Genomic DNA, 12913 nt, shown 5'->3' with positions numbered 1-12913 from the left:
TAATATACATATACAAAAAAAAATCAAGGAATCTAATGTTTTAATTTATTTACAGATTTATCAAGTTTAAATGATTTTTTTAATGATTTTTACTACTTTCAAAAGCAATTTATAGCTAAGTTGATAAGTTTATTATGAATCTACATACAAATGAAAAATTGCAAGTTCATTATGTACATATAGTCCCATGTCTAACGACATGTTTGTAAATTGTTAGTACGATATAGTTAACGACAATTACTGGAAACCTGCTATCTTTTAAATAACTCACAAGGGAAAACTACGTATGTGAGGTAACCGATTTTTATTAAACCTTTTGGGTGTTATGAAATCAAAAAATATTAAACGCGTGTGCGAGCGTAGAGTACTTGCAAATTGGCTTTTAGGAGCCGAACAATTAAAAGAAAAGTTATTTATATATTTTTAGCACGATTTTGTTGAACATGTATTTTAAGGTAATTGTATATCAGTCCATTTGGAATTTGTAGTTCTTTATTGAAAAGTTTGGATTATTTTAGTTCAATTAAATTTTTATAACTGATCTCATTAAAATACGATCCTGCATCTTATTTTCTTATCTTATTTAAATCGACTGACATATCCCCGCCAAAAAATTGCCTTTTTTTACATACCCTGAATATTTTTAACGTTTGGTTTGACATAAATCAAAACCGTTTTGAAGTGCAAGTTAAACAAATGTATTGTTTATAATTGAGCAGCAGTATTAAAATAAGGGATTGGCATTTTTCTAATCCATCGGCTCCCTCGAATTTGGAATGGAACCAAAATCAGTACATTATTTGTTAGAGTAAGTTGTTAGACACAAAGTAGTATCCCTCCACTCTCAGGTGCACTGAGGTGGTTACTTTAAGCTTGGTCGTAATGATTTTCAAAGCTAATAAATCACTTCAACTTTCCATCTTTGTGCGACAAAATGCTCATCCTCTGACTCCGTCTATTTTTCTTCCAACAGTGAAAATCTGTCAATAATATTTTTTGACTTTCTTTCCTTTTTATCTTCCTTGATTGTGCCGTCTGATTATCAACTAAGACATCTACACCAGGGCGTTTAGTTGTATTTTCGTGCTACAGTTTGTATTATTGACAATTGCTCTTACTAAGATGAAGATTTCGGCTTTATTGAAATTTCTCCAGAGGGGATGCATACTGCGTCTTGTGAGATTGTTTTGTATCTTTTAATAACTTTTATTACATTAATCTATATTCTCCGTTCTCCCGAACATATTTGAAAACGATGAGAAACATCGCAATGATAGTCATGCAAGCTAACTCTTCCCAATCAGTACCCATAAATTCCTTGTCTCCGGCCTTGTGCTTTCCCATTTCGATTATGACGGTTTAGACTTCGCCGGACTCACCTGTAAGCTTGTTGAACAGACTCAAGAAAATCATTGAACTGCTTTCTTCGAGTCATATTTAGCTCTCCAAAGAGATCTCATGTGTCTAAATCTGGTGTAAAATAGCCCTTCTATCGCAGGCTAACTTTCTTGGCTCCTTCTTCTATCAGACAATTTCTGCTCATTCCCCTTTCTATATTTATAATCTGTTAACATGTAAGTTTTCTACACATATTTCAATACTCGTTCCTTCATTCTGATCCCCTCCTTTCTTATCCGTTCCTACAACCTCTAAAATTCCCTCTTCCGCTCATTTCACTGAGCCTCAACCCTTTCCACCTTTAATTCCCGTCTTTTTGACTATATCATTCTTACAATTTAACACAGAGAATGGGTAATTTTTATTAATTTTTGCCCTTTTTATTTCATTTAATACGTTTCATTTTTTTAATTTAAAATACGCATATGACACGAATTGTGCTAAATTTTGTACTTTTTTGTACATTCAAGAGGGCCCAAAGCCCCAGAATAAAATTTATTGTCTTCTTCTTCTTCATTATTATGTTACCTCAAGTCGTTCTTTTATGAAATCCCCAGCATTCAATCATCAACTGCATCTTCTCTAAGTAGCCTATTTTGAGATGCATATATTATTATATTTCAGAAACCTGGAGCCCCAAAAAATTCTGTGGGCATGCCAAGCCTTGTCCTTGGGTATTATTTCCGTTGTTACTGTTTAATAAAACTTATCTTTATATGGAAAATGATTATTTTTATACAAAGATTCCCTACATTGAACAGTAGAAATTTAGCAGTTAAATTTTATTATTTGTTTTAGAATCATGGGCCTATTAGCCGAAATAAAGACTTCTTTTATGTATATGGGGAATACAGTTTCTTTACACCTTAATTTGTGAGGCTGCACCGATGGAATTTGTTTTGTGGAAAATCCTGAGGTATGTGGTCCCACTGCTCCAATTCAGCCGCCTTAGAATGAACCTTTTTTTTCGAGATGATTCAAATAAGTTTGACTGGGCTATCCGGCCTTCTTGCTCCCTAGTCTGAAGTGTTTAGATAAATTTGGTGTTCAGGTACCCAGAAACACATGTTGCCTTATGTGGACGAGTATTGTCACGCATACGTAATTCAGGGCCTAAGCGAATAATAAAAGATCAGTAACTTGTGGGATCGTTTTAACGTATCTTAAGGCCTCCCATGAAATGTCGCCCTAAGAACATTATATTACTCCTTTCTAAATGTCAGTGTTTCCACATTCATTTCGAGACTATTTCTCTGTCATCTGGAATTTTAAGGGCCACTCGCACCTCATCAGCTAATGTATTGTTACTTTGTCCATTACTCTATAATCCACGATTGGTGTTCATTCGTTAATCTTAAAATTAGTTTCTAGAAACTTAAAGCAAATTTTTTGACGGCTTGAAATACGTGCCCAACGAAATCCGAAAACTAGAAAACTTCTAGGTCCCATTGGCCCTTATATTTTATTATTAGCTCAGACATCGTATAATATTTTTGACCTAGTCTCATCTACACAGAATTAAAATCAATGATGCCACGTCCTTAACCTCTTGTCAAAGGTCGTCTCATAGTGTGATAATTTGTTTCTAATTCTCCCGGCGGTGGATTTTGGATGAAACAGTCTTGAAAACGAAACGTAAGAGAATTGGAATGAATTACCAAATTAAGCCAATATTAACGTCCTGATTTGTTTATTTGACAATACATCACTGAATTACCGAAATTAGAAATGAAATTCAAATCACTGTTATGGCTCAGTTTAGTATTGGCATGCGTTTCGGGTTATATTTTTTTCTCTTTGTTCTTTACTATACACTACAATAGTATAGACATGTGTTGAATCTGTGTTACAATAATTGTTGTTTAATGATGGTATTAAACAGAAAAGCTTGATCAACACTCAATAAGGTCGATGTGATTTTTTAAAAATTATTAATTGTATAGCTATGTATGAGAAAAAGTTTTGAGTTTTGCATTTATAAACGAAAGCAGTAGTAATACGTTCTATATTTTGTATCATCCAGGAAGGAAATTGAATAGTGTTTCTCCAGGATAAATATTTAAATAACTAAAATGTTCAAACTGCACAACAAAATAAAACATTCGCCGTGGATAAAAAGGGTTTTCTCGTTATTCGCGGATACAGCGTTTATAGCCGTCTGCATCACTCTGCGAACCTCCGTTATGTCCTTACTCCCGAAAGGTCAAAGCAGAAGTTGCCGGCAAATCTCATTCTCCTTATCTTCGGGCGACCAGGCCACTACTATTTCCCTTCGTGTTTGTTTGTACGAACAATTAACTCAAACCGCAATAAAATCTTAAGTACCGATACAGTCCGGACAAAATCAAACTTTCCTGTTTCGTGTCAGCGTTTGTTCCGCTCTTGTATAAATAAATATGATTAGAGCGGTTCAATCAACCCGATGTTCTACAATAATTTGTACCTGTATTTATTTTATGTGACTTGTGCAGTGGCATGCTCTTCTAAACGTTTTAAAGCGGATATTCTCGAATTTCGATCGATCGTGGTGTAAGCATTCTTTTTCGTCGACTGTTTCTAAATGCGCCAATACAAAAATAAAAAAAAATAAAAAATAAGTGTACCAGACAGAACAATTATGGCGTGAAAACTGTGTTTATAGGCAAGTCTAAGTTTTAAAAAGTAGTTTTGTGAACTTTATCTGATACAGAAGCAGATTTGGGCTAGATAGCAGAATAAATACAGCAGCTTTCTTTCCTTTTCTACCTTTTTTAAAACTAAATAGTTTGTGAAGAAGAATTTCAGCTAGATAGAAAATCAATATAAATTCAGAAAAAAATAGGCAGTAAGCAAGTGCGGAAAATTCCGTAATTCAAGCTCCACGGTTTATAAAAATATATATGTACAGCTATTTTAAAATTACTTAAAAATTAAAATTAATATGCAATAACGTAAGTTTTAAACTTTTAGACATAAAATCATGAAACGCATTCTTACCAGTAATGTAAAATTTAAATAAACCTACTATTGCAATATGATCTTGCAATTTGTTCATAAGATTGTTATTGTTATGTAATAAGATGTTGTTTACTTAGATAAAAAAATATCTTGAGAAGTATAATTTCATTTATTTTCCAATTTTAAAACAATAAAATAAAATCTACTTTAATATTAAAAATATTTTATTCTATATTGATGATTGTTAAGGAAGGTTAGTATGTTTCTTTGAAACCCTGATGATTCGTATCTAACATCAGATGCATTAGCTTAGAAACAAGACAACAAATTTTACCAGATTTTGCATGATTTTGCTTTCCACAAAAATACAAAAATTGCACAGAAAGTTCCTCAAAAAATAAAAATTTTGCGGTAAATACTTAGTTTTTATATTCCAAGAGAATTTTTTTTATAACCATTTATACAAAATAAGACTCGAAGAAAGTAAAAAATTTCAATATATTTTTGAGAGAATGGATTACTTAGGTATATAAAACCTTATCAGGACAAAGTAAAGTGTCACATTTTTTGCTGTTTTAAGTTTATTTCTTATCCCTTTGCTACCAATTAATCCATAACTATACATATTTGGAAGTAATTGAAATGTATCCAAAAATGCATTTCCGATTAGGCAGAGCTAGTAATCTCAATAAAACCAATTGAACATATTTTACTTTCACAGTTAGACAATTTAGATCCAATTGCTTTCGTTTTAGAAAATAAAGTGCTAGTGGTTTTTATTAATGTGGCTAACGAATTGTGAAAATATTCTACCTAACGAAATACATTTTTTTCGTACAGAATGAAACTGTTTTCATGATATTCCGAGCTTTTGAAGCGTTTCTAATGATTTTTTGAAATTTGCGAGGCAAATGTTCTGATGTAAACTCACCGAAAACTCTCTTCTTTTATGTACACCATCTCTCAAAAAATGTAACCCAAAAAGAAATCGGCTATCAACTCCTTACTGCAAGAGGGACCAGGGTGCAACGTTTTAAGGCGTAAATTGGGTGGTAACGAGAAAAATGTTTAAAAATCAGTTTTCAAAAGTTTTCTTTTTTCACTTTTTGGTACACGTTTCCTCAAATATGTTCATCGTATTGAAACGATTTTTTTGTTATTTTAGAGAACAATAGTAGGCAAATAACCATAGAGCGCAAATAAAAAAATTAAATTAAACAAAACAGGAGCAAAGTAAAATATTGTTTATATAAAAATTGTGTAATTTGTGTTATAATGTTGATTCCTGCTAAAAATTAATGATTCAGTCTTATTTAAAACTTTTTAAGCTATTAACTTGTATTATACTAAAAAAATAATATATTATTAACAGACCGAATAGATTTTAAGAAAATGACACCGAAAGATGGCAAATGTTGTCCTCTTTTAGAACAATTAAATGATCATGGAAAATTGTTGAAACACGGCAAAATTTTAGAATTAGATACCTGTACAAAAGCCACAAGCCTTTTGAGAAAGAATTACATATAAAAATGAAAAATATGAAATAGAAGTGTAAGAAATAAAATTTGAAAAAAATCAGCTGTTGGTTTTAAACAAGGTTGCTACCCCTTTAAAATCGGTCATTTCTTGTTCTTTTTTTCTTTTTTCTTTACATTTCTTTTTCGACTTACATTATTCATCCAACATTTTCACTTTCAAAACCTAAGAACTAAATAAAACTAAATCTTATTGTTGCTAATGCATCTTATATGATAACCAATTTTAAAGACAAAACAGTTCTTTTAGTGCAAAAGTTTTTGCTTGTTCATTTTTCCCATTTGGAACATTGTACGTTTACAAATTAATGAAATATTCGCCTGTAATGATTGTCTATTGTTTGTTTCATGAATGCTCAAAACGAGTAATAAAACAATATTAAAAAGAAACTAATTATATATTAAAAAATGTTTTGTTTATTTTTGGTTAAGGATTACTTCATTTTTCAAAGAGGTTAAATTCATCGTTAAGAACGGAAATTTCAAAACATAAATGTTTTATATTAGCACAAATATAGGGAAGTATCTTAATGGGTTTACTGAATACAATATTCAGTAAACTACTGAATAGAATTAAATACGAAAATCAATCGAAAACACCAAGTCCGTTTAAGAAAAGTCACAAAGGGTACGAAAGCTCTTCAAGCGTGCAATAGTCTAAGTGCTAAAGTTGTTGCTTCAACTTAATTACAAGAGTTAAAACATTAAAACAAAATACAAATCAAAAAAGCAAAAGCCAATGTATGGCAAATCCTCCATCTTTTCTCGGATTTTTTTTGTTTTGATTGCTTTTTACCTTCGGAAAAGTTATCGAGTGTATGCGGTCTGGGTCTGGTTGGAATGTCTTCTTGCGTTTTCGAACTCGGCACTGGACACAAGACATACTATGTACCTTTTGAACTTAATACATACCTTATTTTAACCATGGGGTATTCCTTACATACCATTATTGAAATATAAAAACAGGTCTTATCAGAATTCATTAATGAATTTGGTACCGAAATAATTGTGGTTAACAAATCTACTTATTTATATACAGTTGATTCCCGCTAATCAGAATACGCGTTGATTGACGAGAAGAATTTTTACTTTGCAAATAAAAATTCTCTGGGTAAATGGGTTAGCTTTGTTTACTCCAAACTTACTGAAGAATTTTCTGTGCACTTTCATCCTAAAACTGTGAGATCTGCGTGGTGATGAACCTGTAGTTTGACTCTTTTCTAACTATTTCTGCTACTCATCGTTATTCTAGTTGTCAAATGCGATTCGGCTTTTTACTAGGTTACTTGTGAGGCTTTAACCAAAATTCATTAAAAACTTAATATGGCAGAAAGAGGTATCAGAAAGACCAGGTCTTAACTGCAGCACTCTGTATTTTAAAACTTCTAACTTAATTTTCATTGTACATTTATCAAATAATCAGTTGTATTTGCTAGTCCTTCTTTACTGCTTTCTTCTGCATTATTTCAGTAGTCGGTCAATCCCAATCAGTTCGGACTAAGTTTTTAAAGTTATTTTTCCTTTGCTCATCAATATAAAATTTAAATGCGATAGTTAAATTTCAATGTCAGAAACCTTGGAATTCAGTCTGTCAAAAAACCTTAACCAAAGTTTCTCAATATTTGTTCCGTCAGAAATATGAGGCATTGCGTCCTCAAAGATGAAAACCATTTATATTCACTAATGCAGGCCACTTTTCCTTGATGGCCTATTTAGTATGGGACTGTAGTTTGATGGAATTGACCGTTTTGCCAAAGGAAGAAAATTTAATAGGAAAGAATTTCTCCCGACCCTGACTAAATGATGGGAGGAGGTAGTCAACCCTAAAAAGTGGGTAATGATGGTTCATTTGGCTTCTCCCCTTGATCGCTGCCAAATTGTATTATTATACAGAATCCACATTTCAAGCCACGTCACTAATATTGTAAGAAATGGGACTTATTTGAGCGCTATGAATGCAAATCTCATGTAGGAAGATTATGTGTATTTATTCCCATAACAAATCCTGTGCCAAGTTCCAAAAATTTGGAAATTAATAAATTGCTTATAATGCGATATACTTTGTCTTATCACAAATAGAATTTTGCTGTTTAACGAAAACGTTTTCTTCGAATCTTTGTTGAAAGATTGAAGCTTATTCACTAAAGCACATTCCCTAAACAGACTTCACATGATTAAATTAAAAGTTATTTTAAATGAAAAATTGACAGGAAAAGGGGCCTGTTTATAAAAAAGATTGTCCATTCAAACACATTTTCCGGGCAGTCAAAAGTTCAATTTGTCGTGGCCGCTGACGACCTGTATTATTACCCAGAATCGGTCGTTCATCCTCAGTTTGCTTTAAACTAGTGATGAAATATTCTTTTCGCCACTTTTAAAACAAATGAAAAATTGAAATGGACTGCTTTTAATTTCAGTCAGCCGAACATGAAAATATGATTTATTTTATTCAATGCAGAAAACATGGATATTTAATTAAAATGACTTAAGTAGAAAATAAATTGCATAGAAAATTGTATAAAATATTTTCCTAAACACATAAAAATACAGTATGAAAGAGTACGAGTTAAAAGCCAATATGATTTTCTGATAAAACCAATCTATCGGTGCCATTAGTGGATTAAGTTTGGTTTGTTTTTTGTTCCTTTCAGTTTTTGCGATCTTTCTTTTGTGTGATTATGATTCTTTGGTAATTATACATACGCCTACTATTACTGTTTTGTTTGTTTTTCGGTATTTTTATGTCAAATGTGCGTTTGTATATTTCCAAGTTTTTGAATTTATGTATTTTTCTTCTTTTTTGTATACAAGATATATCGTATAGTAATTACATGCTGGTCAATATTGTTGAGTATTCATGGTAGTTGTAACATGAGTCGCATAGTTTGAGTTTCTGTCATCGTCTCTAAACAATCGTATATATGATTATATTATATATGCCATTTTTGTCAAGTGGGTTAGCTTTTTCAGTGTTTTCTTCTAAAAAGGAGAAACTACAGAGGTGGGATTACCCATTTTAATTTAAAAAATTTGATATCGAAAATAATTGACACAATGTCCGAGGGCTCAGCATTTGACAAACTATCGTCAACAAATTAGAGAAAATTCATAACATCCGTTAACGGTGCCTTTTTTACTACAAACTCCCCAGAAAACTGAGCGTTAGCGACAAAATCCATTATGAAAACGTATTCCAATAATCAACCTTATCTGAAAGACGTGTAAAATAGCGAAGACTTCAAAATTGCAAAATCTCTTTACTTACAGAACGTTATTCTTTAAAAGAAATTTATTAATAAGAACATTGGACATCGGCGAAAACTATATCTACTGATTCAATCCCAAATATATGCAATTTTTATTGCAATAAAAATGCGTATTTGATGGTAATAAACCTTGAACAAAGTGAATCTAAATTATGTTTTTTATTATTATTTTTTAATAAAAAAAAAAGTTTTCAGACCTAATTTATTCGTTACGTGTTTTTTTATTGGGTAAATTTTTGTACATTAACTCTCATTTAGTACGATCCTGCCTGTTATTTGCTTATGTTATATTACAAAAAGTGCAGATTAGTAACAACTATTCAGAAATCGTGAGATCCGGTCTGGTGTGATGTAGGTTTCAGAAAAACATTTTCTTTATCGTGCCAAAGTTTCGATCTTTATTGATTGAATATAAAAAAAAATATTTTGCATTGTAAATTCACTTTTAAATGTATATGTTTAATGTAAACAATGTTTGTAAATCCCAGGCCGTGAAGATGATCTCAATAAAAATCGAAACGTTGGCACGATAAAGAAAATGTTTTTCTGAATCCTACATCACACCAGACCGCATCTCACGATTTCTGAATAATTATCGATTAACGGTCACTAATCACCACACATTAATAATACCCTTGAAATACACGCACAAACCATATTTTAAAAATTACTAAATTACTTAATATAGTTTTACGCCTTTTACAGCCCGTGGGCAAAAAGCTCAGTCACGTGTCTAATATTTTTTGACAAAAATTAGTAGTTTCGTCAAAACAATTTTTATTACATATAATCCCTTACACTTCGTAAGTTGTTTTCAGAAGTTTTCAAATTTTTCAGTGCTGTTTTCGTGTGAGTATTTTTTTATTATATTGTTGGTCGTAGTATTGTTGAAGCCTTTATTGAGTGGTATGGTTTTTAGTTCGTTTTCGTATTTCTTTTTAGTCAGTAGTAGAGTTCTTTGTCCCTGTTATAACAACAAAAGTATCCAGGTTCTCCCCTTCATGCACGAAAACTCAGGATAAATAGTCGAGGCTAGATATAGTAATGGAAAGGAGAAATATCCAACTTGGACACTTTAGAAAATTAAGGTTTGTACCCTTATTAGATTTATTCTTATAGTTTATCAATTAACGTAAAAATAATTCAAATTTCTTGTTTCAAACGGCGAGTTTTGTTTAACTTGAAAGGAAAAATTCACTTTTTTTTAAATCTTAAATTTTTGCAATTATTTTTGTTAATTTAAAAACGGTATAAGAACGTCATCATAATAATATTTGGTGATTTCCTAAAAATAAAATTTCTTTCCTTTGAGGCAATAGCCACTTCAGTCCACACGTTGATTATTAGTAGTAGTTATCTAAAATTCGGACGTTATGAATACCGAGTCTCATACTTGGTTTAGTGATGTCATTTTCTGTCGTTGGGGTGATTTGAAACGTTTATGTAAAGTTTCTAGATGTTCACAATGGTCGTCTTGTAAACGAGCAAGTCGGACCAGAAAGATTAAAAAAGACCAAAATACAGGTTCATCACTTCCCTGGGAAGAAATCTCAAAATTATTGTTTTACAAAAAAATGAAAATATCTAACTTAAAGAAAGCCTTATAAGATAAATTACTATATTTAGATTCATCGTAAAATTTAAGCATAAAATTGTTTATAGAAACCCTCACTAAATATAGCTTTAAATTTACTATAAACCACACGTTGATCTGATGTATTCGTACTGTTATCAGTTATTCAAACTTGCCGAATAAAACTAATAGTATAGTTTTCGCCATTTAATATAGTCGAAAGTATTTATACATCAACTTAAACACATTTTTTAAAATAATTTAAATGGAAAAATTGACTTTTTGTTTAGGTTTGAGAATTTTTTTTTCAATTTTCCCAATATTCGATTAACATGAAAACTGACTGACCTTTTTTTTTATATTTCGTCTTAATGAATTAAATCTTTTGTGATAGTTTATGATATTGAACCTAATTCTAAAATTAACTGCACGCCACAGTGTGGGTGGATATGACAAATTTAACTTTAAGAACCTTTTAATTGTCTGAGTTAGCATGCAAAGACAAAAACAAACAAAACAACGTACAACAACTATTTCAATTTAATTATAAATAATTTGATTTTTTGTTGCTGAAAACGTTCTAGTACTTCTTTAACAAATGTTAATTTTTTGATAATTGTTGTCAAAGCGAATTTTAATTAAATTGAGAATTTAAAATCATTCCTTTCAAGGTGCACAATGACATACAACAATTAAACACAACATCGACTAGGGACAGTAAGCGATAATAAACATTGTTAAAAATTATTATTTACAGACAAAGTGTAAAAAGGGAAATTCGGAAAATATTTGGCCGACTTCGATTCTATTATTTGTAAATTGCTTGTGCAGGAACATTATTGAAGAACAAAAGCCTTTCCCGATCCCATTAAGTTTGGAATCAATATCAAGGAGTCGAGCTGGCAATGTACCAAATTAGCAAAGTTAAATCGCGAAATCGTTCATTTAATTTAATTCACAAGAAAAAAATAAAGGAAGTATCAATAGTACTTACGGACGGAGCAAGTCGCGCTTCTTGCGGGGGGCCTTGGGGGCTCTGGGGATCTCGAGACCGCCCTTCGTCCAGAGATCCCATCCAGAGAACTGGCATGAGGCACTTCTCCTGTATCCCAGAGTTGTTGTGAAACCTAATTTAAAAAATGGAAAAACATATTCAAATGTTTTTCTCTCACCTTGGAGATATTTGGGCCTGTTACCTGTTCGGGTGAGGCAATAGGGGCGCTTGGGAATGAGGCACTGATTCGGTTGCCTCCCTGGCTCAGTCTATCAGTTTCAATTGTCGTTGTTTGCTCGGCACTCAGTCTTCTGAAAATAACATAATTTGTTCGGTAAATATTTCCCTATATTTCTTACAAATGTATCCGTTTGATTGTTTTTCCAAAGTTTAATTTCATTTTAACTCTTACACGAACAAGATGTGAAAAAATAATGAAAGCGTAATATTATTTAATATTTAACCTATGGATCGCTAATCTGGTGGAACAAAGCTCAACAAAAAGTAGCTACCCAAACATTAGGCCTCATAAAAAGACTAGCAAACCTATTATCACAGGGGCGATGAGAACAACCCCTACAAATACATTAGAAATTCTTCTGAACATACCTCCACTGGAAATATTCATACAAGGAGAGGCTAGAAAAAGCTCACTTAGGCTTGGAATACTACAGTTTTGCACATGATTCAGAATGTACATACCCTTGTTGTGAGGGGCTTGGAGTAATATTAGACTCAGATTCTTCGGTAGTTGTCGGAGGTGGACTAAGGTACCCTCCTCCGGTCCTTGGCCGCCTCAGTGGTCCCATCCGCAGCGACTGTCTGAACGACTGTCTCGCTCGGTCAACTGGAATAATCCGTTCAGTACTTACATCAATTAGTACAGTTGACAAAAAAATAAATTTTTTATACATAAAAAATAGGTTAGACAGCAATTGCCCTTCAGCTAATGAAACTTGGACCTTTCAGCATTAACCGCAAAGAATATTACATTAAGTACATCAGTTAACTTATATACAGGGTGAATTGCTACTCGTGCTACAAACTTCTCCAGTAGATTCTTCACCCTAAAATGAACAAAAAAGTTCATATTGTCCATGGTCCGATTCTCAACCATTTCAGAGTAATTTCGCTTTTTATCGATTTTGAAAGATATCACGTCCTGGCGTCGGAAAATCGTGATATCTTTTAATCTAAACATTTCTCT

At 32.0% G+C, this 12913-nt stretch overlaps 1 protein-coding gene across 3 annotated transcripts in view; it reads right to left on the bottom strand.

Annotated features, from left to right (window-relative positions):
- The window catches only part of LOC106672944 (potassium voltage-gated channel subfamily H member 2), a 330717-nt gene that overhangs the window by 165028 nt on the left and 152776 nt on the right, over positions 1–12913 (bottom strand). For 2 of the 3 annotated variants that reach the window (XR_002910158.1, XM_024226299.1), the window contains exons 4-7: positions 12409–12553; positions 11909–12017; positions 11707–11839; positions 6670–6741 (exon numbers count right to left, since the gene is read on the bottom strand). Coding sequence is in view for 2 of the 3 variants with exons in the window: in XM_024226299.1 (XP_024082067.1) it covers positions 6670–6741; positions 11707–11839; positions 11909–12017; positions 12409–12553 (459 nt within the window). In the remaining variant the exon portion in view is untranslated. The remainder of the gene's footprint in view (positions 1–6669; positions 6742–11706; positions 11840–11908; positions 12018–12408; positions 12554–12913) is intronic. The other variant, XM_014404794.2, reaches the window with a different exon arrangement.

Source organism: Cimex lectularius, unplaced genomic scaffold (genome assembly GCF_000648675.2).
Source record: "Cimex lectularius strain Harlan isolate CLEC.00 unplaced genomic scaffold, Clec_2.1 scaffold48, whole genome shotgun sequence".
Lineage (NCBI taxonomy): Eukaryota > Metazoa > Arthropoda > Insecta > Hemiptera > Cimicidae > Cimex > Cimex lectularius.
Note: the sequence above shows the minus strand (reverse complement) of the source record. Positions and strands in the feature narration are given on the sequence as shown.